Source organism: Triturus cristatus, chromosome 3_1 (assembly GCF_964204655.1).
Source record: "Triturus cristatus chromosome 3_1, aTriCri1.1, whole genome shotgun sequence".
NCBI classification, from domain to species: Eukaryota; Metazoa; Chordata; class Amphibia; order Caudata; family Salamandridae; genus Triturus; species Triturus cristatus.
The window spans coordinates 219,517,372-219,545,040 of NC_140583.1; the positions used below are offsets into that span (position 1 = coordinate 219,517,372).

Genomic DNA, 27,669 nt, shown 5'->3' on the forward strand with positions numbered 1-27,669 from the left:
CCTTTTAGTGATGTCGTAAGGGTGGAACACATGGCCCAAGCGGCGCATGGTGAAGCTTTGCAGGGGGGCATACTGGGCTCGGGAATCTGAATGATGTGGGTCGGAAGTGCGACCATTGGTGTTAGTTTCGCTCTCACAGGTTGAGAAGAATAATACGAAACTTGTACTTGGTTGGTGCCAATTTGACAAGGGACTGTGTTCTCCGCAAGCACATGTGCCACCTGTCCAGAATTGTTGCATTTTCAGTATACTACTACACCAAAGCCATATTAGGGCTGTTCGCCTGGTTGGTGTCCTGTGCTAGAGAAGGGCAGAGTCGGGCCTCCCGTCCCCGGGTAGGGGAGGGCAGTGCTCTCTCTAGGTGCAGCTGCTATTTGGGGGGCCTTTGGGGTGCATCTTGATGATGGCACCATGGGTCAGCGAGTGGCGTGCTCAGTATGAGGCGAAACCGGCACAAGCCGGTTCACCCCTCAGCGCAAGGTGTGTATATCACGCAAGGCTTGTAGTTTGCAGGCGCCCATCTCCAGTACTTACGGGCCAGGCTGTCAGACTGACTGTGTATAGGTATGATATTCTGCTCAATCTGAGCTACTTCAGTCTCATACCATTCCAGGCACTTTGACTCCCAAAGTATCGTATATATGTTACCATCTCACACATGCACACTCCAAGCTCTGGAATATCTCTCAATAGCACCCTTAAACCTTGGTCGTCTTAGAGTTTCTTGTTGGTCAAATAGGCGTAATTACTGATATGGGTATGTCTCCCTCATCCTCAGGGTTTGATTGCTAGCAAGAAAGTGTAATTTATAGTCTTTTATATGTCACTCATAGTGCACTGGAATGATGGAAATGTCACATATAGCAGTTGAAACCTTGGCAGCCGTGGATGGGGGCGGCTAGCTCTTGGTTGGCTATGCAAGAAAGCTATAATTGTGGCTTATCTATCTTATGCAACTAAGAAGCATTGTCAAAGCCAACAGATGGGCTTGTTGTAGGGTAGTGTTCCTTTGGTAGTAATATAGGGAGGCAATGACCTAGCGGCTAAATACCAGGCAATATGCAGCACATTGCCTGAGCGAGCTGAGTAGCCCTGCAGATTAGTTGGGCCGGCACGAGCCACACATAAAGCTCCTACATTCTGGCCCACGCTGAGACATTTACATAAGTTGTATCACAGCATCGCCAGTTTCTATACTCAGGCCCGTTGGTACTATGGTGATGCATCATCAATTTGCACAGATTTTGGGCCTGCATTAGCCACACATACCTCCTCCAGTCTAACCCCACTAAGACTATTCAGCTCTGGGCAAAGTTCACCCGAGATGCCAGGCAATAATGCTATATGGGGCCTTCGTGGTTTTAGGCAAGTAACCAGAAGCACCGAAGCCAGTAGTACTAGCTTACAGGTTTATGTATTTGCTGGATACATCTGGACAATGGCCATCAGCTCATCTGTGCATCATTCTCCCTCAAGAGAGCAGGCATTATTTGAAGCCCCCATCCATCGAAGGCACATATTTAATTTTATGACACTTCTTGATCTGATAAAGTAGCACGGATAGGGAGCAGAGTAATCGGACAGCGTTTGTGGCTTGACACACAAATCATGGCAGGGCACACATGGGGGGATGCACAATAGACATACAGTCACACAAACCAGAGGGACACCATTCAGTTGTTCGACACATTTCAACAACAGAATTGCCTGCGCAAATGTCTGGTCGATGCAGCAGAGTAGGTGCACTCTGTATACAAGTGCATGCTACCAGTTGCTCAGGGGAGACAAAACACCCGCCCTATAGTTGGGGAGCCAGGCATTTGCAGAAGTTGCCATTTAACTAGTGGGTTGCGGTGCACAAAGCTGGGGAGACCATGGGGTCATAGCATAATTTGGCTACAATGATTGAGGAATGATTGTTTTGGCATTCCCACTGCTTGGGAAAGGGCAGGTAGTCGTACATGTTGTTCCCCCCTCCAATACGTCAGGTACACGAAGAAATCAGTGCTTAATGTCGCCTATCCCATGGCAGGATAGTCACCAAGGGGTGGACAGGCCCTGCCAGGACAGGGATAGCCACTCACACTATCTGGAGCATCTAGGGAGGATAAATGTTGGAAACACAGACGGGGTGCGCTGGGCCCATAACCCCTCACCAAAGTTGCGAGGGGCATCATGCTGTCAGGTGTCTTTGAAGGATGGGCAAGGGCATTAAAGGGCATTAGATCATTGGAATGTGGAGCACTCCATTGTAGACAATGGAGTGCTCCATGCTTCTACGGGCCGGTAAAGGCCCGCAGAGCAACATTCCAAGGTTTTACAAAAGCCTCTCGAAGCTCGAGGGGATTTAAATCCCCTCGAGCTTCGAGAAGCCTTTGTTTAATTTGTTAGAACATTCTGCCCTCTAGTGGCAGAATGTTCTAATAGCCTTATAGCCCTTCGTAGCAGGGCTATACCGCTATTAAAGTCCCGCTGCTTTTGGTAAAGTCCCTCGCCTTCGGCTCGGGCCTTTAACGCTGCAGCGGACCTTTAATAGCCGGTATAGCCGGCTACGGCGTGCATTTGAATTTTCCTTCTCTATCATCTAGTAGCTAGATGCTGTTAGCTGACATTGGAGTTGTAATATGATAACTTCATATATCGATTTACACCTATATGTATCTATTTATGTGTGTGTTTGACTGTATATATATATATATATATATATATATATATATATATATATATATTACCTACTGGCGGTCGCCAGTAGGTAGTTATAGTTAGGACCCTGTTTCCATAGGAAATCCGCAACATTCTATTTTCCATCTTGAAATGTTTTGTTTCCAGTCTGGTAATATTCAGGCTCTTGGTCTGGCATGGTTCCCAGATATGGCTTGTTTGTATGCCAGATTCTACCCATACGTCCCCCAGGTGCAAACAGGTCTAAACAGGTGATGCCCTTGTCTATGTCCACCCTAAGCGGGGAGCGGTGGTGGTGGAATGTACTGAAGAATTGACTAAAGTAGCAAAGAAAGCAGGCAATGACGTATAGAAAGCAGTGGTGCCAATTTTTCAGGGATGTATGCCGGGAAATACAGTGATCTTATAGGTATTTCATTGATCTTAGTATAGTTGCTTGTAACCTAAACACAGCGAAACAGCCGATGGTCAAAGTCAAGCAGCAGGGGAGCAGGTAGTCTGCGGCTTTTGGGAGAACAGTCTGAGAAAGAGGCAGGTCTTCAGGAATTTCCTGGGAAAAGATGAATGGGGTGAATGCTGGTCTAGGTTGGTAGAAGGAATCATAGTTTGTTGTGGGTGGGGTAACAGATCGGCTCTTACAATAACACATACATCTAGGGGGAAAACATGGCGGCCAGTTAGGGAGTCTGGTCGTGAGTGCCGGGATAGGTGGCGTGTTGCAAGGCTGAATAGACCCGTGTGCGGCGAGAAAGAAAAAGGAAATTCGGAATACCTGACCGCACGCATTGTTAACGTGGTGTGCGTTCTTCGTCTTTTGGTTTCGGCCGCTTTCGTTATCATTGCGGCTGTGTATGGCGGCGGAGGACGTGGAGAAAATTCTACTGCAGAAGGCGGCGGCGGCGGAGGGGCCTCCAGAGGAGCCGCCGGAGGAGCTCATCGTAGCGGCAGGAACGGAGCGTTGGAGCCGGGCTGCTGTAGAGCGAGGTAGAGGGAGGCAGACGGTTGCTAGGATTCAGTACTGTGTGGGAGGGGCGGTGGGGAGGGGAACCGCCAGTGAGAAAGGCAGTAAACCTGAGATAGGAGGAATCTCTCTCCCTAAAATCGAAGTGGCTACACAGATTTCGGGTCACATCTCTGCAGGTTGTTTGGAGGTAAAGGGCAGAGAGGTGGACACCCGCCCCAAAACAAAAGCCAAAACATACCAAAAAATAAATACAGGATATGCATTGAGAAGTACAGGGAAGGCAGCGGGGGAGGAAATTGTAAACATACAACAGAGGAGCAAAACCCACACAGGAATTTCTCTTAAGAACAATTTAAAAAGACAGACGAGGCAAACTAACAGGACGGGAATACTAGGCAAGAAATTCACTGTCAACCCTTCTTTAAACGCATACTTTAAACCAGTCCCTAAGACGCTTGTACTCTCAAGAGGTCGTGATCCAACAGATACAGATACAGATACATTGCTGGGTGAAGCAGGGGAAAGAGGGCTAAAGTCAGCTGACCTGACAACTGGGCTTAACAGTAGCTGGGTAGACTGGGCTGATCATTTGAGTCTAAATAGGTATAAGTTTTTAGAGATGGAAGAAGAAAATCAAGAGGGGCTGAAGGCAGATGGAGTATTGGGTAGCCCACTGGGTAGTCCAGGCCGGGGGGGGGGGGGGGGTGGGGTCCCTCTGCCACTAAGGTAAAAATGTAAAAAAGGTTCTCATGAGCTACTTTTCACCTGGGTGTTAAAGAGATGGAAGTGGGTGTGTGATGGTGGAGGGTAGGATAGCGGTGGTGACTTGGATGTCATGGAATGTAAATGGCCTAAGGGTTAATGCCAGGAGGGATAGGATTATGAAATATTTGAGAGATGTCCCAGCAAATAGTATGATTCTTCAAGAGTCCCATTTAACAGAGGAAGAAAGCAAGAAATTTATGGGTTCACTTCGGTGGTTAAAACATGCTTTTTACACGCCACAGACGGCGGTAACTAAAGGTATTGCTTTGCTGGTTAGAAATGGATTAGATTGCCAGGTTGAGGGTAAGATGGCAGATACTAAAGGCTGGTGGCTGATAGTAAACTTGAAGATAGGTGGCCTTATGTATAATGTTATAGGATATTACGGGCCAAATCAAGACGATGTTGGTCCGTTGGACGAATTAGCTAAAGAGATGATGGGCCTTACAGGTTTTATAATTTTTGCTGGGGATTTTAATACAGTGTTGGACGCTAAGCTAGATAGATCGGCGAATAGTAGAGCCCAGACAAATAGTAAAATGGCATCTAGATTAAGGGGCTTGATTGATCAGTTTGGACTGTGTGATGTGTGGAGACAGAGGGCAGGGGAGAATGTAGGCTACACCTTTTATAATAAAAAGTATAGCCACAGATCTAGAATTGACTATTTTCTAATAGACGTAAGATTAGTGGATAAGGTAAAACAAATCATGCATGTAGGAGTACACCTATCTGATCATTCAGCGGTTACTTTAGAACTTGCGATAGGGACTCGCAATTTGGATTCAGTCTGGAGGTTGGATCGTACAGTTTTGTATGACCAGGAGGCGATGCAGTGCCTTCAGCAGGAAGTTGAAGCATTTATTGAACATAATGTGGGCTCGGCTAGGTTAGACAGAGTATGGGTGACTGCTAAGGCTTTTCTTCGGGGTAGGTTGGGTGCTATGGGGGCAAGTAGAAGAAGAGCTTATTTCTATGAAGTAGAACGCCTGGAACTTGAAATCCGGCAGGGTGAAGCAGTTATTGTAAACAGGGGGAGAGCCCCGAAGGAAGAGATTGTTCAAAAACTGGTAGAACTGAAAGAGGAACTAGCCATTGTGGTGAATAATAGGGTAAAAGAAAAATGGGAGGCCAGTAGACTGGCCCATTTCGAATATCGAGAGGGTATAAGTAAATTATTAGCCTGGAAAGCTAGGAAAGACCGGATAAGGAATATGATTAAAGAAGTGAAAGCAGGTGAAGCAGGGGGTATGGCTACAGAAACAAAGGATATCATGGAGGCTTTTCATAAATATTTTGAGGAGCTGTATAGGGAAGATTTGATTCCGGACAGGCAGCGGATAGAGGACTGGGTAAAAGTTCTAAAGCCTTTAACAGAAGATTTCCAGAATTTCCTGAACCAGGAGATAAGTCAGGGAGAAGTAGAGGAGGCCATTAGACAAGCTAAGAAAGGCAAGGCACCTGGCCCAGACAGCCTTCCGGCAGAAGTGTATAAGAGTTTATCTGGGAGTTTGATATCGCTATTAACTAAGGTGTTCAACGAGGTTTTTCTTGGTAGCACAGAGCTTCCTGCATCTTGGAATCAGGCAAACATAATTGTTATTCCGAAACCTGGGAAATCACTAAAATATATGGAGTCATACAGGCCTATCTCACTTTTAAATAGTGACTATAAACTGTTCGCAAAGATCATGGCAGATAGGCTGGGTAAGGTTATTCCATATATTATTCATGAAGATCAAAAGGGGTTTATCAAGGTTAGGAATTTAAAGGAACTAACGTTCTCTCTGATAGGAAGCATTGATGTTGCGGTCGAACAGAAGCTTCCCTTGGCAGTTGTTGCTCTTGACGCCGCTAAGGCGTTCGACCGCGTAAATTAGGTCTTTCTGAAGGCCTTAATAATGCACCTACGGTTGGGGGAAAACTTTGGTCAAGCTTTAGTACGTCTCTATCAGTAACCTACCTCTAGAGTATTAGTCAATGGAGTATTAACAAAGCCCATAAAGGTAATGAGGGGTACTAGGCAGGGATGTCCCCTATCCCCTCTTTTGTTTGATCTTTATATTGAACCGCTGGCTTGTAAGATCAGGGAGGGGGATAGTATCCCTCCTTTTAAGTTTCAGGGATGGACTAGAAAGATCGGCCTTTACGCGGACGATATAGTTATCTTAACGTCTGCCTTGAAACAAACATTGGCCACAATAGACACCATTACAAAGAACTTTGGCGAAGTCTCAGGGTAATGCTTAAATACTGATAAAACTGAAATCATGTCTTGGAACCTGGCAACGGAGGCTGTAACTTCTAAAAAGCAGATCAGATATTTGGGGTCCAAATTACTCAGGACATAAAGCATCTCTCCACAACTAATTTTGTTAAAGCCAGGAAGGATATTTCCATGCTAATGAGGGGCTGGAGTCATCTTCCACTAACCATCTTCGGTCGTGTTAACTTGGTTAAGATGATGGTGTTGCCGAAGATAACTTTTTTATTTGATTCTATTCCTCTTATGTTTGAGAAGGAGGGGTTGGCAAAGTTGTAGAGTGAGATTGGGTCATTCATCTGGTCATCTAAGGGATCACGATTATCATGGAAAAAAATTAGGAGAAAGTGTGTGAAGGGAGGTCTGGCAGCCCCGAATTTTCAGATATATTCTTGGGCCTTTCTGCTCAAGAATTGTAGAATGCTTCTGGGTACTCCAAGGAACTCGGATATAGGGGAATTACTTTCTGCTTTGTTGAGAGTTGAGAAGATCAAACAGGCTGGTTTTATGTATACATTTTCGGACCCAAAGTATTTCAAAAAAGTAAGACTGAAGGTCCTAAGAGATTTGGCTACGGTCTGGTATCGGGTCAGGAGGGCCACAAAAATTCCATATTTTAGTGCTGGAGCACCAATCTGGGAAACTCCGGGCGCCCCAAGCTGGACGGAAGATGCATTGGCAAAGGCATTAAAAATAGAAGGTCCTCAGAAATGGGGCGAGTTATTTGTAGACGGAAGTTTATTGCCGTGGTCTGTTTGTGAGTTGCACTGGGGTCGTAAGTTTTCTAAATTCAAATATGTTCAGATTCAAAGCTGGGTAGCCGGGAAAGAACATCTCATCGGGTGGCATAATGACTTTGAAGAAAAGCTGGCATCGGATGTTCGTATAAAAAAGAAGTGGCGATGTGGTATTGGGCTATTGTGGAGATGGAGGATGGCCCTTTTCTACTGCCGGAGACCCTGTGGGGAGAGTGCTTGCCGAGGATTGCTACAGAAGAACAATGGCAAGTAACTATGTTGATTCTATATAAGGTAGTAAAGCCTGCGAATTTAAGAAGGAACCATCTGTTCACTCTCCACAGGGCGTATTGGACTCCAAAGAGGTTGGCCAAATTTAAGGATGGTGGAAACGTGCGGTGCCCTAAATGCAATAGCCCAAATGAGGATGACATTCATATGTTTGCCACATGCCCGGCGATCAAGGACTTTTGGGGCGCTGTGAGTAATTGCCTATCAGTGGTGCTGGAGCAAAGCATCAAGGTAAGCCCCGAAATGATTATTACAGGAAGACTGGACTTACAAGGTAAGGGCCTTGATGATAAAATTAAGTTGGTGTTCTATGCTATGTTGTTGGCCCGGAGGGAAATCTGCAGAATGTGGATTTCGCCTGATCCTCCGACAGATTTGACCTGGATTAGAGCTATGAGAGGTATAGGTAAATTGGATATGGCGGGTCAATATAAAAAGAAGTACAGATTTTGGACTCTATTCTTGAAACACTATGGGTGAAGGGCAGGGATACAAGATGTTTAACCCGTGGCTCATTGAAAAGAGAAAAAGAATGGTCCTATGATTAAGCTGCTTCGAAATCTCTTGGAGGAAATTTGCTCTGGTAGGCTTGGTCATTGCATGGTACCCCCTCCGCCTCCAAGTAAGCAATAACTTCTCAAATATGAGACGAAAATCACCCTAGGGCGCTATAGAGAGAGAAAGGGTGGGAAGTGGCGTATGAGGACTAAAAAAAAAAAAAAAAATAACACATACATCTGGATTAGACAGGGGAGACAAGGTGGTTCTTGATGGTAGCTATATGTGTGGTAGATAAGGTCACTTTTTGTTGCACAAGAAACAGCAGGTTCCTTCTGGTGAGACAGAAAACTCTGAAGTGAAGTTTGACCCTCAAGGGTAGCCATTTCAGGATTTTCAGAATGGGGGAAAGCTTCTTTTCGTCCACATTTTAAATATTCTGTTGACATTCAAACTGGGATTTTGGGATTCCTCATTTGGGCTTGACAAAAATATTCATCTATGTTTTATAGCACATGATATCACAGTTCCTTGCTGTTCCATAGTGCTGTACAGTAGATGATACAGTGTTGCTCATGTTGGCAACCTTGGAAAAACGAAAAATGTTTAGCCCATTCAGGAGGTAAACCCAGAGGCGACTGCTACGGAACACAAGTGGTGGGCGGGGCCAAAAAAATAAAATATCACTTACCTGCCTGTTGCCGCTTCTCCTACATCCTTTTTTGTTCCTGTCGACTCCCGGTAGCACACAGGCCTCCAGATTTCCCTAAGCCAATCATGACGCTGTTGTCAGGCTGGTAAATTTTTATTACCAGACTGACAGCAGCGTTCTGATTGTCTGAGCAACCTAGTTTGCCACTCAGACAGGGCCTCTGTCCCTGGGACTGTTCTCCACCCAGCTGTACAACAAAGCCAGGTGTCTCTTCTGTTCTTGTCGACTCCCAGCAGCACACAGGCTTGCAGACTCCCTTAAGCCAATAATGGCGCTGCTCTCATGGTGGTAATAGTAATAGTATTACCAGCATTACATCAGGGTCGTAATTGGTCTGAGCAGCCTGGTTTGGACTGTTCTCCAAACAGCTGTGCAACACAGCCTAGTAGAGAAATCCCAAGTGCGTCCGTATGTTTTGCCGTCCTAAGACGTTATGTGCACTCATGGTGCTCACCACTCTTGCTCCCTGCTTGTGACGACAGCCCAGCCCCGCCTCGCCCTATACTGGCTCAGTACTGAAAAATAAAATGATAATAACATTGTGTTACTAACACTTTATTTTTCCTTTTTTCACTGCTCAGAGAACAGTGGAGCAACAGTCCTCCGCCTTAACGGAGGAGCCGTCGCAGCGTAAACCCAACTTGCAGACTAAGCATCGATCCTAGCTCTGACAGTGGAGGCCTGGTTGGCGGACCTGCTGGAGTGGAGGCTGGCTGACGAGCAGCACATAAAGCTCATCCAAAGAGATGACATGATTGAGGAGGATTTTGAGACCTGGGAAGGGATGCTACAGAGGGTCCTAGAACCGATGCCTGTAGGGATGCTGTAAGAATGTATGAAAAGCTGAGGGGAAGAGGACGAGTGCTGCGAGAGTGGGAAAGGGCTGTGGGAGGCTCAACTAAATGTGTGGGGGAATAAGTCGTCCAAAAATGCTGGAGTACTGACTGGAACAAAACACTGCCATTAATGTAGTGCTGTATTTGCCAAAATGGAAAATACCAATAAAAACAACTGCCCAAAAACAAAAAAAACACACAGATCCTAGTACAGCATTTATTAACTGAGTAATTGTATTGGTAGCATGAATATCTGAAAGTCCGGGCCTTATAAATGTTGGATGCTTCATAAGAACCTCAGTTTCAAAAAAATATGTTTTTGTCACCGAACTAGCAAGCATACAGCTGCTTAGGTCACAGCCCACGTAGACAAACCTGTTTTTGGCTGACTAGGTGAATGAAACATAAGCCTTCATTAACAAGGGAGGTGCACAGCCCTCGCATTCGCATACATGTGCACACACACACACACACACATATATAGCAGCACCCCACTCTGTATGGATGGGGAAGGGAGGTGCATCTCATTTCTAACACAAATGGGTGGTCTTATGTGCAGACCCAAATAGAAAGACTGGATATCTGAAAGAAGGTAAGAGAAAGTCACAGAAAAGCAGCTGAAACGGTTGCCACGGGCCCCCCTGTGCCAGCCTTTGAGAGGGCCATGTGGTGCCCCCTCAAATAGTACAAGTACTGGGGCGTCGTCTCAGATGCACTCACACTCGTGCGTGGCATGAAGCCCAAGGTGCCTGATGCCCCCGAAGAGACACTGGCAGTGAGGGCCTGAAAGACCCCTCTACCTCTCTTTGCGAGTCAATTAGTGGTTGACGCGGGGGAGATCGGAGGGGCACGACGTGCCCATACTTTAATTGAAGGAAAACAGTTCCCCTACTTGAAAATATAACCCTAGTCACGGGACAGTTAGTTCCTGCTTGCCTGAAAGAAAAGTAAATGAGCGCGACTGGCCAGCCTGCACATATAAAGGGAGCTTGGAAGCCGGTATTGGCTTTAATTAATGCAATTGCTTGTAACTTCCTGATGAGACAGATTTATTCTTTTTGAGTGGTATTGAAAAGGCGTTACCAGCAGAGCTATGAAGTTTGTAACATAGGCCCCTGCGCAGAAGGGGCTGCAGGGGCCTGTGTTAGGCTCCTGACTATTCCCCACTGCTTCAATCAGGATTTAATTCCGTGGCTGTCTGGTTACAGACTAGGCCTGGGCGAAAATGTCGTTCCGTTCGCGGAAATTGTGATCATTTGACATTTTCGCGTTCCGCGGAGAGCGTGAAAATGTCAAAATTTCCACATTCCGCAGCTTGGCGATAATTTGTTTCTTGCTCGCGCTGTAAAATAATACATTCTCGCGCGCGATCGCCTTACCTGAATCCCTGCGTTCGCCGACAAGTTTTCTTGATCTGGTCGCGTTCTCCATGAGATGTTGTATTGTTTTTAGCCATTTGCGCTGTCTCGCGACAGTTCGCACCCGCAGTGACGTCATGCGTCGCGCGATCACGTCTTTCTTCTCACGATCATGCACCGCGAGACAACTGAAAACAAGATGGCCGCGCCCGCGAGCAACCACATGGGTAAGTTGGCGAGCCGCAACCATGCAGAAAATCTCGCGAACATGCGGGAAAAAAACTTCTGCATCTTCGCGATATTTCCGCGTGTTTGTGATGATTTTTAAAATTTTCGCGATAATTTGCGAAAGTGGATTTCGCAAATTCCGCCCACCCCATTACAGACACAAACCTCTGCAGTGCATTAACTAATAGAGGTTTCATAAAGTAGGATAGTGGTTTTCCCACTGATTAACTAGTTAACTTGCCCTTATTTTACATTTAAACTGTGTGTGTTATTTTATATGTACATACCTGAAAGTGGAAGACCGAAAAAGGTTACAGAATATTTTGTTTTTTTAGCCCCCATTGTGTACAGCATCATAGTTCCCTTACTTTTTTAAATGCACTTTGACCGCTATTATTTCCTCCACCCTACCCACAGTGCAGCATCCGCAGCGGGTTCTGGCTCCCCGTTCCAGTGGGCCCTTTGAGGAGCACGCTACAACGCTGCCACGCCCTGTGTGGCGTACTTCGAACGCATTTCCCCCCTGGTCATTTGTTGGTAGTATGGCATTCACAATGGCAAATGGATATCCTCGTTTGACCCGAGACGTGGCTCCATAAAAATATGACCAGGAAACTCTGTACCATTACCGGAGTGTTTGGTGTTAAGGAGCTGCATTACTGTGAGCCCTGAAGGGGTGCAAATCTCATAGTACGGCTGTGGTATCCAAAGTAGGGAAGGAAAGTGGCAGAAAATAAATTTCAGCATAGCTGATTTTGTAATGTCTGGAAGTACATTTATTCAAAGACTGAAAATCTCTCAGATTAAACTGATGTAGTGAAATGTCGGTGTGATGTAATGCTTAATTTGAGCTGGTGGTTTCTAATGCAAGGTGCCGGCACTTATTTTGTCAACAATGGGGATTGTAACAGTCTACCACATGGTGGTGCGGTCTGTCTAATTTAAAGATGAGCACAACAGTTGTTTATTCATTCAATATATATTAAAAAATGAGTAATGACTGCCGCTCAAACAATTATTATAGCTTTGAGGGCCCGGAATATACTGAATTGTCACACTTATGGGAGTATGATGGTTAGCAATTTTGTTGATGCTGCCATTGGCAGTGCTGGGAGGGACAATGTGCGATACAAGCTGCAGTGGTCTCCTGAGGCGGGCCCTGGCACTTATTTATTTTTTACAAATTAAGCACTGTACACTGATGTAATATGTAAGGCACACGTATTAGACTTCAGGAGTATTTCCTACCTCAAGGGCTTTATCCAGTTTTGCTGCTAGTTGTCCAACCTCATACAACAGGTCCGGGCCTGCAGGTGTCTTTGCAAGAGGAACTCCTGGAAGATAGGTCAGCAGCCTTACCATATGGTCCTTTTTTCCTGATCCATAATCTAGCAATGAAATGAACAAACAATTATGTCATATATTTAAAGACAAGGCTATTCCTTATGTCCCAGATTGGGGTTGGCTTAGCCTTGCACATATTCCAAGACGTCTTACTTTCCGGATTTTTTACTTGCTTGTTTTTATATGTTGAGTTTTTAAGGAAAGAACATTCTGTGCAACAAACGTGTTAATTTAAAATGGGCACCTCTACCCTGAACCCTTCTATACCAGTATTAAGGTCCATTTGCCTAACCCTGTTCCAAACATCAGTAGTCTATAAACCTTTGTTTGTTTGATCCCCATCTCTGCGGAAAGGAGACGGTAACCTGTGTATTTGGGAGCCGACAAAACTTCTCTCGTCAACTGCAACTACAGCAGAGTTCTGCTGCCAGGCATCTTTATCGATTGCCCAAATTTGCCTCAGTCTCTAATCTCCTTCATGAGCTGCACTGGCTTACTATCTCAAATTGCATCAAGTTTAAAGCTCTAGGATATATGTTTACAGCAAAAGCTGGAGGTGGTCCTAAATACATTTTGGATCTGGTTAGCCCACACCATCCATCTCGATCTCTGAGGTCCTCGCAACAGACGCTGTCTACTGTACCCAGGTTCCATATGTTCAGCATGAAGGGACGCTCTTTTGCTTATTTAGGCCAGAAACATAGGAACTCCCTCACCGAGGAACTGTGCGTCCTTTCTTGCTTATTACAGGGGCCTGAAGACCTGTCTTTTCTAACCTGCTCACTTAGCTCTCTGCATCCTTAACTCCTGCCATGCACATGGACACCCTCTGAGGTAGCTATGCTTAGCTACACAGGACACAGTTCAAATTATAGGAGGGTGCACAGATGATTATTCCTAAAATGCCCCACATCTTCCTTCAAGATAGAACATTGGTGTATCCACTTCTCTCTTTCCTGAGATGAAGCCAGGCCCCTTCCTTGTGCTCTCTCAGTGAATCAAAGAACAACCTTTAAAGTGACATTAGGGGGGTCCCTTTATCTCTCCTCTACTATGTGCCAGCCAGCTCACAGGAAGACAGCAAAACACAAATCTGTCTGGCAGGATGCCTCTAGTCGTGTCTTCACTAGGCAGGCCTCGGTTTGCCAAAATGGAACCCAGTGTCCTCCATGTAGACTACCATTACAGGAACACTTGCACTAAGTGTACATACACAGCACACACACTGTCCAGTGCTGTTACTTCCATGTATTGTGCCACATCAGGCACACATACCTTCAGCACACACATTCACTCTGTGCGCACTGCTCAGTATTGTAGCCTTTCTGTATTATGCCATAATTAATGTGTCACTTGCAAGCACACACACACTGCTAGCACACACTTTCATTATGCACGTGCTACACAACACTTCACCCTTCATGTTTTTTTACTTCTTGCAAGTACACATACACCCAGTACATGCACTCACTGTGCATGTACTGCACAGCACTTCATCTCTCATGCAATGTACTTCTCGCGGGTCTACATACACCCAGAACACGCACTCACGCGCTTTATCTTTGTACTGCATCCTTCCCAGGCACTCACACACTTAGAGCAGAGTCACCACTCCTTCGCTGCGCAGCACTTTACATTAAACTGATTGAGGCCAAGGCAGCAAAATCTTTAAAAAGGTAAGTGAGCCAGTAGGCCCTGCTCCAGCTACAAAGGTTAAAAAGTACCTTTTCACTCCTACTGATCACTACACGGTATGCTGCCACCATTGCGCTCATGCTGCTTAGCTCCAGGTGAAGGCAGTAGCCTTCCACCACTATGAGGGTAGAGCTTTCGGCGCCCCTCCCAGTCCAACAAGACTGCAAACCGTGAGACAGGGTTATGTCATGGCACACATGCATGATCCCTGTTTGCCTATAACAACAAAAATAAGCTATGGAGATCAAAACAACAGTACAGTTGGGTACCCGGGGCAGGGGCACATATCTATTACCATGCAAAAGACATTTGTTTCCCAACAGTTGTGTTTTCAAGTGTAACTGGGTATCCTAAGTGTAGATATGAGATCCTAAATCATAGGAGTAAATGATCCCGATGAGAAGGCTCACTTTAAACAGCACACGTGATAGAGCTGAGCCTTGTGAGACTCTACAGGCGATTGCACCAGAAATGGAGAGGAATGAGTCCAATGTTCCCTGATGGGTGTGGCTTAGGAGTATGGAGAAAATGCAGAATAGCAAAGTGCCTTTGAGGCTGACTAAGAGTTTCAAGCCACTATGGAATACCTCATGGCCAATGCCACTGAATGCCGCAGTGAGGTCCAGAAGGACTGAGCCTTGATCTAGAGATCTCCTCCAAAGCCTGAAGCTTTAATGAAAGACAATGAAGAGATCAGGAGGTTCTAGATGGGAAGAGAATTAGTGTGTGAACACAGATTCAATGCCATTGGCAATGCAGGTTGGTCGAAGGTCGGTCTGTTGTTGGAGAGATTGTACAGGAAAGGTTTCTTCAAGATGGGTGTGATAGTGGAAAACCTTAGTGGTTGAGGGATGAGGCCACAGGAGAGGGTAGTACTGAGTAGCACAGTAATAAATGGAAGCAGTACTGGGAGGCCCAAGTTGATGGCTTCTGTGTTGCAGACATTCCATGGTAGGAACGATTTCTTGAAGTATTTAATACATTTACAGATTTCATCCTCACTAATAAGGGTGAATTCCCTAAAAATTGTGGAGGAGAGACAGGAGCTGAGAGAAGGGACTATTTAGGTTGTATGCAAGAGGTGACGCATCCTTGCAAAGTATCTATTTTGTTAATGATGAAGGACACGCGGTTATCGGAGAACTTGCGAAGGCTCCAGAGGGCTTGACTTTTGGTTGGGGGACACCATTTCCATGAAAACAGAAAAAAGGACTTTTGTTGAATTGTATGCCTCTGAGATCCAGGCTTGGAAGTGCTCTTTTTTGTCACGGTGAAAGTAATTTGTAGCCTTTAAAATATAATCTAAAGGCAGTCAGATTAGCCATTAGTTTTGATTTGTATCAATGCGTTTCAAGTGCTCTGGCCCAGCATTTTAGAAGATGCAGATCATCAGTAAATGTAGTTAGTTTTCAATGGGTTCAGATTTTGGACTGAAGTGAAGAAAGGGCACTGTGGTTATCTTCTACTCTAAGTGGGCCAGGAGTTTGTCTATGGAAGAGATAAGGGGTCAGGAATATTCCGAAGGGACTGGATTCTGGGAGAGGACTGTGACATTGCTGACTGCAGAGCTGTTTCTCTAAAAAGAAACAAATTAGGCTATCATCAAATCAAATGATCTGGAGGGCTCCGTCCTAGGTAAACACATTGGGAATAGTAGAGAATTAAAAAATCAAGACAGTGAATTCTGTATTTAGTAGTATCATTAAGCAACAAGTGCTTGGTGGCAAAGTGGCAGCAGCTTCCAAGATGTGAGAAAGATCCAGCCACCAGGCTATCCCAAAAAGGCCTGGGAACACACCAGTGGAGGGGTCCTCTATGACCCTAGACCTAGTCCAATCCACAACAAGCTGGACGTCTACTGCAGCAAGTACACACCAGCCTAGGCACCAGGCAAGACACTACCCACAGTAAAGCTCCTTGGTCTTGCATGCTGTGATTAGCAGGACAGCAGGCTGACAGTCTGTAGCCAGCAGCCTCTGATGTGAAGGCCACACAATCCCAAGGAAGGTGATTTGCCAGAAGGGTGGATATATGGTGGTGAATAGGGTGTTTAGCAGGTCAATGGTAGGACCTCAGGCTTTAGGAGAGCTAGGAGCACCAAGAGTGAAGATTCCACATGCAGATTCTATATGTAGCTCCTACTCCACACGCCATGTTACCACAAGCAATATTTATTGGCTTCAGCCAGATGAGGTGATACATTTTTTTATTTATAGCTGTCGAACTTCTTACATAAGTTTGTAGTGGTTTCACTATTGTTGAAGGTTTTATAAACAGATATATTTTACACTGTAGTTTATAATGTAAAGTAACTTTTGATGGCCATCATTATTGTTCTTGCAACATACAAAGCATCGCTGTGATTCCAATATGTGGTGAACCAATTCACTGATGTGCTGCTTTAAATAATAGAGATATACCACACTGCGCTGTACACCAACCAATGGGAGCAATCTTCCAAAGCCAGCTATCTCTACCCACAGTTGCATGGCTCTTATCACCTTTCCTCTTGAGCCTTTGTAATCACTGGATTATCAATGTGTTAAAACTACAGTGTAACCATGTACACAGAATGATAAGTCAGAAATAATCAAGATTTGACTGAAGCATTAATGCCTGGCAGGCCTAGGAGAAATGCCATTATTTCTGCAATTTGCCCAGCTGAATCTCCTAAGGGCTTCACATGTAGAAGCTTTATTTTAAAGTCAGAATCCTGAAGTATGACTTCCACTGCTGTACGGGCAACAAGAGCATCTCTAATGTATACCAACTGCGGGCTCTACTCCTCCGTGTGTATAGAAAATAGCTTTGTATTTATTTAATGAATTTAGTGCCAGGGTGTTTTGAGCCTGCCTGGTGATTTTTAAGGAATTCTTGTGCCCTTAAAGCTGGATCATATTGTAATTGAATGTCTGAACTGGCCTGACTTGCAGTCCATTGCACAGAACTAACATATATTAAAGGCTTGAGAATTTGTTAAACTCGCCTTAGTCGCGACTCTGATATTAGTATTGGTAAGGCAATGATTGAGGCATAGGTCCTTCTTTAACTAATGTTGTCTGGACTGCAATAACAATTCCTTGTATTGGAGCAAAGTGAACTCCAGTAGCTGAAAATAATTGTGATTTGTATGCAAGTTGTGTGTAGTGTGATGGTCCATATACAAGACATTTGTAAACCCAACCAGACTAAAAACTATTCTTAGCATCAAACTTTTTTTTGTTGTCGTGTGTTTTCAGGTATGTGGTAGCGATCAGGTTCTCTGTGGTTGTAAGCGTGCTTTTCCTGTCAACCTTTTTCAGTGAAGGATCGGGACAATCACCTGATACAATAGTTTCACTCTCTCCATGGAACATATGCAAGGCCAAAACCCATAAATCCCATTAATGCCTGATTTTGTTTAAAATGTTTGTAGTGTTTAGTGTTGCATCTTTTTTTAATAACTCGTGAGTGCTTTTCTCTCACTGGATAAATCATATCCTAGGAAAATCACATTTAAAGAACATATTTTTGATTTTGAGAAGTTTACTTTGTAACCTGCTGTCTGCAAGTATTGTGACTGTTCTATCTACATGTTTAGGTTGTTTGTCTAATTCATCCTCCGTGATACGTCATGAACATAACCCACTACATTCAAATCTTCCTTTGACAGCTCAATTGTTCCACTTGAGAAATTCCCTTGGCTATTCCTATACCCCTGGGTAAGTTGTGTATATGCTGCGAATTTTGGGTGCTGTTGTGAATGCGTCGTGAATGCTGTTAAATAACCTGATTCAGGTGCCAGGCATTGAGTAAAGAATATATACGCCATGCCAATTGTGCTTTTGTATGTTCTGTGTGAGTTGTGTCATCAAACCTGTACTATGAGTGTTATGTCCAACATAACTTGTAAAGTTTTGGTTTAGGTTCCTATAGTCCAGACTCTGTATCCAAGATTTATTCCGTTTTTGCACTGGCATGACAGGGGTGATCATTGTAGATGTGTGTAACTGCCTAATACTTCAATTCATCCATAATGTGGTTTAAATCTACTAAAATAGAAGCCCTGGGGGGTGGAGAGTGTGCGGTGGGGAGGGATCACTAACACACATCCTCTGGACCTGTCCAAAGATTCAGACTTTCTGAGCAAAGCTTTTGGCAGTGATACATCAGATTACAAAATTAGAACTGACCCGCTGCCCCAAGGGTATTTTGTTGCCCACCCAGACAACAAGTACTTCCCGCTGGGAGGTAGAAAAAGATGCCTCATCTCCCTTCTCCTGCTGACGACCAAACAGACAGTGCTGGCCCTATCAGAACAGAGTGGGGCACCCACGGAGGCACAATGGATTGAGAGGCTGTAGTGGCTTCTGCTGATGGAAAAGCTATCTAAGGGGAGTATGAGAGAAACTTTACTAAACAATGAGGGCACCTATTCCCGTACTATCAGATGCACTATAAGGAGGTTACCTACCCAAAGAGATTAGGGGCAATAAAGATTTTTGAATATTAAAAAATTGATGACTATTATAAAGCAGTCAAACCAAAGGGACACTTAGTTGGACATAATGAAACACAAGGTGGAGAGAAGCAATTGTGTAAAAGCTATTAGAGATACAGAGCCGCCAGCGTGGATTGACACCTAGGGGGAGGAGGGTACTACAGGGAGGGGCAGAGGTGAGGCAGTCATTGATATTTTTCCCCATTATATTTTAAGATAACATGTTGAAGTATCATTAAAAATGTATTCAACCTTAAATCTACTTTGGATTTAAAGATACGGTTTATTATTAACCTGTGATTCATCCCTAAAGGAATTATATGCGGAATGAGTTTATTTATTCCAACTGCTTGATGTTTGTACTAGAGTCATTTGCAGTGCCCACTTACTGGAGTTCTAGTTTTTAAGTAGCTGGAGGACTAGTGAATAGATTTCTCCTATTATGACTTTCAGAGCATTAGCCTACCTTTGGGAGGCAGTCCCTTAGATAGTAAAATATCTTAGAACTCTCCTAAATGAATCATGAAAAAGATAGAGATCGTCTGTTTAACATGGCCTTCAATTTAAATCTGAACTTTCTAAATGAGGTCTGGTTCATCTAAGTGTCCATTTGGTATTTCCATATGACATTTGTCTCCTCCACTTAAAGCTTAGCCTCATAAAACCGAATTCCTGATGATCTACCCCCTGAAAAGCGCTACAAACGTCCTAGAGTGGACCAATCTGATCACAGCACTAAACTGTATGTTGAGGATTGTTGATTCTACCAAATCCCTGGGAATTATACTAGACAAAAATCTGAATATGCTATCGCATATCAACACAATGGCAAAAAATGCCCAGTTCCATCTAAGCTACCTTAGTAAACTGAAACCCTTCCTAAACAAGACAGACCTTAAAACTGCAATCCAGGCATTAGGAATATCAAGGATCAAGTATGGTTGCACAACCCCAGCTGGTCTCCCCAAGATTTCAACAGCCCCACTGAAAGCCTGTCTCAATGCGGCCACAAGACTTATATCAAATCAAATCAGGAATACTTATTTGCCGCACATATCACCCGAAAGTCTCATGGCGCTTTGTGGAAGCTCAGGAGTTTGGTTTAGACAGAGGCCGGTTAGGAGTCGAACAGCTAGGTTTTTAGCTACCTGCGAAAATAGTTATGATCTGAGATAGCGCTTAAGTGTAAAGGCAGTTTATTCCAGAGAGCGGGTGCGAGGAAAGAAAAAGATCTCCCCCCCTATTCTAGTGGCGCAAATTTTGATGGGTGTTAGAATAAATTTGTTGCTGGATCTTAAAGCCCTGCATGGGCGGTACCAACTGAGTTTCTTTTTCCAGTAACTGGGACCATTGCCGTGTATGTTCTTATAAGTTAGGAAGAGAATCTTGAAACGGGTCCGTTTCCTGACAGGAAGCCAGTGAAGAAGTCTCAAGTTAGGAGCCGGAGGGGATCCCGAGGCGAGATTCAGTACCTGTCTGGCAGCAGTATTCTGAAGGACTTGGAGCCTGGTGAGAAAATCTTCATTTATTGAAGACAGCAAAGAATTTTCGTAATCCATACGGTTAATGATCAAGCCTTGGACTAGTGGCTTCCTGGCTTCCATCGGGAGCCATTTGAAAACTTTGCGTAGGTTTAGCATAATGCCGAAACAGGAAAGCAATTAGGTAGTTGACCTGATCTTTCATAGACAATTGATTGTCTATTTGGATGCCTAAGTTTCAAACTGATTGTCTTGGCACTGGGCAAGGTCCAAGGGCTTAAGGCCACCAGTCATTTGACCAGTGTTCATGTGCTTTGCCAAAGAGGACTATTTCAGTTTTTCCTCCGTTTAATTGCAGATGATTTAAGTTCATCCATCTGTCGATATGGGTCATGCAATTTTTAAAACGTGTTTTTGTGTCAGTTGGGTCTGGGTCAATAGTGATCAGAATCTGAGTATCTTCGGCAAATGACACTACATCAAAGCAGTAGGATCTGATCAGCTTGGCCAGCGGAGTTACGCAAAGATTAAAGAGCGTCGGGCTCAGAATAGAGCCTTGAGGTACTCCCATCCTTACTGGCCTATTGCTGGAAACGATGTCATCAATCTGAACAGCAGTGACTCGATCAGTTAAGTAGCTCCTCTGCCATTTGAAGGCTTTCCCTCGGACACCAATCTCCCAGAGTCTTAGATCTAAAATGCTGTGGGAGATGGTGTCAAAGACAGCAGATAGGTCTAGCAGGACGAGAATAGATGATTATCCTCTGTCCAATGCTAGCCTGATGTTATTTGTAACTTCTACCAGTGCTGTTTCAGTACTGTGTGCAGCCCTACAACTGGACTGTGACGAGTTCAGAAGACCATGGCTTTCCAGATGAGTGACGAGCTGTCAATTGACCAATGACTCAAGCATCTTCCCAAAATAGGGGAGAAGCGAGATAGGGCAATAGTTTATTGGGAGATTAGGGTCAGCAATAGATTTTTTTAGGATGGGCCTGTCTCTGGCGGCTTTCCATATCTTAGGGACAACAGCTTGTGATAGCGAGCTATTGTATAGGTCGGTGAGGAAATCCAGAAATACAGGCGCAATGGTTGGGAGGAAGCGCAGTGGTATGGGATCCACAGGTGATCCAGATTGGTCACATCTTCCAAATTGCATGGAGAGAATTCTTCCAAAATGGGAGGGGAACCAGTGGAAACGGAGAGAACATTTTGTGATATAACATATTATAAAGGGAGTCTACCCAGTTCAGTGAGATGGAAATAGATGACTGTACTGGAAGAGACGTGAACTCTTTTAAGATGTTATAAAGCTCCTTATTGGAGTTTGCTGCTTTTTCTATCTGGTTTAGGAGAAACAATTTTTTTTGCTTGTTTAATGTTCTCCAAATAGCTACGGTGGATACTTCTATATTTTTCACGGTCAGTCTGGTTTTTGTTTTTTCTCCATTTCTGTTCTGCCATCCTACAGGAGAGCTTTATTTCCTTCAGTTGTTCCGTGAACCAAGGAGCGGTTCTGGGTTTGAATTTAACTTTAGTAAAGGGGGCAATTTCTATCGGGCTCCAGGAAATTTGACCACATTACCCCTCATCTGAAAGTGCTTAACTGGCTGCCTTACGAAGTGAGAATACAATGAAAATGGCATGCAATACCCACAAAGCGATACATTACAAAACACCAGCTGACCTAGCCCAGAATATCAGACTATCAGGAGGATGCCGTGTCTCCCGGAGTCAGGGAGATCTACTACTGAAACCGGCCCGACTCCGTAAGAAAAAAACTTCTGACCAAGCTTTCTCTGGTGCAGCGCCTAGAATTTAGAACACTCTCCCCCCTAACATTAGAAGAATTTCGTCAAACTCTGCTTTCAAAAACGAAGCCAAATATTTTGACATGAGTAAATACCTCCCATAATCGCAGCAGACTCGTCACTATCATTGATCCACCATGATCACACACATTCTACCTCTCACCGAACATTAACCTCTTAGGGGTATTGTATATATGTTTTTTTTGTTTTTTGTTTAGCTTTAATGTTTTCGCAAAATATTTGTACAACTACTGATGACTTGGTAACAAAACTGTTTATAGATATGCAAATGTAAAGCGCTCTGTTACCCCACTCAGGCTCAGGGTCGCGCTATATAAAAAACACCAAATAAATATATTTTAAAAAAAATAGGTTTTGGCTTCAGGTATGATTTCTGCTGCCCTATCTAGCATGATTTTTTCCCAATCCCTATTCTTGAAAATAACCCTCTTTCTCTGAGGCATACATTCTCCTAATTGTAACTTATATCTTCTTATTATAAATCCATGCAGATGGAGCATTTATTTTGGATTTAAGCCCTGAGGAAGCCAAGGGTTATTGTACCCAGAGACAAAATAGGTGTTGGCTGGTGTGGCTGGTGTTTGAGGATTCACCAAATAAAGAAAAGATTGAATACATTGCCGACCGTCGGGTTGACTTTGTGGACTTACAGTATTGCATGTGCTCAGAGTCAGTGTTCTCGTTATGTTGCAATAAGGGATGTGAGCGGACATCCTTCCTCTACAGCACTGCTGTGATTTTACGTGTACAAGGACATTTTCATACACTTTGTTCTCTGTGCGCCTTAATTCCCGTATTCACCCTTCTTTGATTTACAAACATCAAGCAGTTGGAAATAAATAAAGCCATTCTGCATCCATTTTCCTTTCCCCTGCTGACGGGTGTGCCCCTTTTCTGGTCCTTGGTAGGAATGGGCAACAGCGTGTGAATCAGTTCTTTTCTGAATAATGTTTATCAAAGCATTTACATCTCTATGGGGCCTTATTTCTTTTGTACTTCTCAAGTGATATCCCCATGTTCCTTATATCTATGATAGTCCGGAAATGCATTTCTCCAGTATCTTCTATTTGGAATGCATTTCAGTTTCAATCTATATCCCAATGGAGACATAAACCTAAGAGATGATTTTTGGCACTTTCACTTTGTTTTGCTCTTACGTTGTTATGGCAAAGTCCTGATATATGGGCAAAAGAGCTCCATCACTCTTTATATTACTGAGAAGTATTTCAACTAGGATGTTGATATCGCCTATCAGATCAATGCACAGGTCTACAGAAGGAGAAGCATCAAGCTCTTCTTATATCTGCATAGGAGCCTCAGGTAGTACTGCTATGGTTGGAATGCCATTAGTAGCAGCAACGTTTGTGATTTGACACCATTTCCATTGGAAGACGCATATTCACTATTCAGTGTGTGGTAAATAAAATACCGGACTGAATTTCATACGGAATCTTAAAATAAAATAAAATAGCTCAAAATAACAAGAGGCAGAATCCGTGGTATAAGAGGTTTTCTAAATGGGCTTTATTCCATTCAAAATGGCCGACTCGAGTCACGGCCTTCAGGTTCCGTCACCACGAGGGTTCAGGAAGTGAAGTACAATACTTTATTGACAGACATGCATTTTTATAATAAGCACATTACAATGAAACGAATGTAGAAGGCGTAACATTTGTTAAGAAAAGTGATATGACAGGTACGTGATCGAAACTAGGCGTAATAAGGAATAAAAGAAACATGATTGGTTAGGATTATCAGACATAGGTGGATCTATAAGATAATACTTGGCATAGATGCGCGCGCAGCAATATGACGTGTAATTGACGTGTAACTAGGGGGTGAAGGGGACTTGACATTAACTCTACATATGGAGACGAAAAGTCTGAGGGGTCAAGTCAACCTAATCCCAAATCATATCTAACATCCTATGTTTAGAGAACTATGTTATCCACAAGGAAGGACTCTCGGACAGAATCTATTCTATACTAACTGTGTGTGCGTGTACAAGCGTCTAAGTGTCTATATGAGATGCGAGGGGCAGAAAACTTTCCATGGCAGCAGGGCTATGAATCACTTGCAGGAGGACGGAAAGGCTGAGTCCCTTGCTTGTGAGCAGAGGAAATGTTTACTTAAATCACTAGACAGGAATGCATCGGCTGAAGAGCAAAATAGATAATTCGAAGGTGAAATACAGCTTCTTGGCAGGCAGGCGAAAACTAGCCGAGGCAGGCACCGTTAGCTGCACAGGGAGTAGGACAAAGTTCATGGATACAGATGTAAGCTCAAGCTGAAGCTGTCAGAGGCAGAGAGCAGGGAAAGGCTTGAGGACCGAATCGGGCCTACTTGCCTGAACTGTAAAAATGGAGTAACTTAGCCATATAAAGTCGGTGGCCTTTCATGCTTAGGAATCGAATATCCAGCCCATAGATGGCGGATCTGACAGAGAACATGTTGACGGTAGACACACATATGTTCGCGTCTTAGAAACTGGAACTGGAGGGAACATACATGTACTTGTAACATGCATATAGAACCGTTGGGGTCCAAGATAGGGGACATAACTGATCAGGAAAATCCACATTTCCACAAGTGTTTATCCTCATGAGGTCATTATGCATGTCAATACATTTGGCGCACAAAAGTTGAGAATGTTAACATACAGCAACGCCTGTGTTGTATATAATATTACGACAGACATACAACATCCATGCCGCATGTCAGTTTTATCCAGAAGGAAAGTTCTACAGATGGGGTGGTGAGCAGCCAACCTGTTTTAAGAGGAAACACAGTCAAAGTATATAGTATGTACATCAATATTAGCCCTTACTAACACTTGTGATCTTAAGAGACTGCAGTGACAATTAAACAAAAGTATCAGATAATAAAGGAGTAATAACTTCTCAACCTCTAACTCAGCACAAAAAGAGAATTCCACAGACAACAATAAACAGTGATGTGTACAAGTCAAGACACAATCAGTCGAGATGCCACCAATCGATTGATGCACTTCATTCCAATACTATGTTTTAGTGACTTGTCGAAAGTGTGCACTTCCATTATCACTTTGAAGGGGACTGTGCTGCTTGAGGATAGAACTCAAGAAGAAGGGTCGTGAAGTGAGGTTTTGGTGTAGCCATTATTGTGGAAAAGGCAAATGGTTCGCTGTACAACCAGATATTACTCCAGGGAGAAAATGCACAGTATGGAACATTAGGGACTCAAGGTAGTGAAATCACAGATGGATCGCAATAAGCAAATGTGTGTAACTGTATGGAACAGATGCACAATAAGATTGGCATCAGTGAATATAAGAAACAAGAGTTGACCACAAAGCTGATCAGGGCAATAAACACTTTTCTGGACTACAGAATAGAATGCTAGGGACTAGGGAAGTGGGGCTATGGTCACACACTTTGTGAACTTTACACGATGGCCCATTTTGGGCCCTGACAATAAGGAGGCCTGGCACTGAGGCTAAGAAGGGCACTCAGGAAGCACTTGTTTCAATAGCTCAAGCTTAGTGAGTATATTAGGAACAACCTAGCACTGTAGTTTTTCTCTAAATGACAGCTGGTTGCTGGAATATTATCCAAATGGACAGGCCTTCTTGATAAGAGACAGGAAATTCCAACCAGCAGCTACAGAGAAGTGTAGTGGAGGTGTTCACATAACACACCTTATAAGGGAGCTCAAGACTTGTCTTTTTGTCATCTTTGGGGATGAAATAGGAGTCTTACAAAACTCCACTGATCCTTGAGAAACAGCTCACAAGGTGCATGCTCCATAGAAATCTTTCACCACATACTCTTCATCACAGAACTCTCTCACTTGGTCTCCAACTCCACAGTCAATCACTTCAGGAATTAAGGACGGGTCGATTGTTAGAATATTCTTACTGAAGTATCATGACATAAATAGTGTATCATAAATATCATGCATCTGCACAAATTACCACAAGCCATCGTCACACTAGACACCACAAAGGCGTTCGACCAAGTGAACTGGGTGTACTTAGCTCACGAATTAGATGCAATCTGGGTAAAAAGTTTTGCAGGGCAGTTTTATCAATCTATCAAAGGCCCACAGCCAGAATCCTGGTAAATGGCAATCTTTCTGCTGCTGTAGCAATAAAGAGAGGGACAAGGCAGGGGTGTCCCGTGTCACTGCTGCTTTTTAATTTATACATCGAGCCACTTGCGGAAAGGATTAGAAAGCAAGTCAACATATCTCCCTTTAAGTATAGAAAATTGGGAAAAGAAAGTATCGTTATATGCCGATGGCATGATGAAATACACGTTTGACCTAGTCGCGGCTATTCCAATAATATATAGTCTAGCACAACAATTCGGCCAGATCTCAGGATATGAGAAAAGTGTCGAAAACCGAATGTATGGCCTGGAAAATGAACGTTAGCCCCCTATAATAAAAAATGAGCTAAGGTATCTGGGCATCAGAATCACGCAAAACATTGAACACATACCAGACACAAATCTACGCAGAATTGACAAGAAAATTGCTAACTCCCTAAAAGGATGGGCGTATTTACCTTTGACATTAATAGGAAAAGTTAATATAGTTAAAATTATGTTTTTACCGAAACTCATTTTTATTTCAAAACATCCCTTTAGCTTTTAAAGAGGAGGGTATAAGGAAAATACAAGCAAAAATAAATACCTTTATTTGGGCCTCCAAGGGCATAAGAATTTAATGGAAAAAACTACGAAGAAAGAAAAGCAAAGGGGGACTATGTGCACCTGATCTAATTTAATATGCATGGGTATTTTTAACAAGGGCAGGGAAAATGCTTATGAACCAACCAGACTCAGACATACGGAAAATGTTTAAAGTGATGATTTGGGATATAAAAGGAGGCGATCAAGCCTTCATATATAAGTTTAGAGACCCACGCTTTTTTAAGAAGGTACGCCTGAAGTCGCTAAGAGATATAGCGACTACTTGGTTTAAAATCAGAAAGCTTCTAAAAATCAGCTATTATAGTGCTATGGCTCCTATATGGGATTCCCCAGGATCACTGGAGGGGACTAAAGATGCACTAGTAGCTCTGCTGAAATCGGCCGGGATTGAGTGTTGGGCCCAACTCAGTCCGGAGGGTTCCTTGTTATCGTTGGAAGAACTGAGTAACATCACAGACAGTGAATTATCAAAATGTAAATATTTACAAATAAGAAGCTGGTCCCAGGCAATTGACACAATGGTGGGTGGTTCGAATGAACTGGAGAAGGCTTGAAATATGAGAAAGCGGAATAAGAAAGCGACAGCTAATCTATAGTGGATGATGATTGACTTGGCTGACGGCGATTTCACCCTTCTATCTCAGATGTGGGGAGAGTGCTTGCCGGGCTCCAGCAAAGAAGACATTTGGCAAGTATCTTATTATACACTACATTTCACAGTATCAGCTTCCAATTTAAAGAGAAATCTTCTCTTCTCTCTTCACAGAGTATACTGGTCCCCTCTCAAACTTTCTAAATTTGCGAGAGTA

At 43.7% G+C, this 27,669-nt stretch overlaps 1 protein-coding gene across 10 annotated transcripts in view; it reads right to left on the reverse strand.

The window, feature by feature from the left end:
- The window catches only part of HYKK (hydroxylysine kinase), a 326,821-nt gene that overhangs the window by 76,415 nt on the left and 222,737 nt on the right, over positions 1-27,669 (reverse strand). For all 10 annotated transcript variants that reach the window (XM_085643707.1, XM_085643705.1, XM_085643712.1 and 7 more), the window contains one exon: positions 12,583-12,722. In XM_085643707.1, the coding sequence (XP_085499833.1) occupies positions 12,583-12,722 (140 nt within the window). The remainder of the gene's footprint in view (positions 1-12,582; positions 12,723-27,669) is intronic.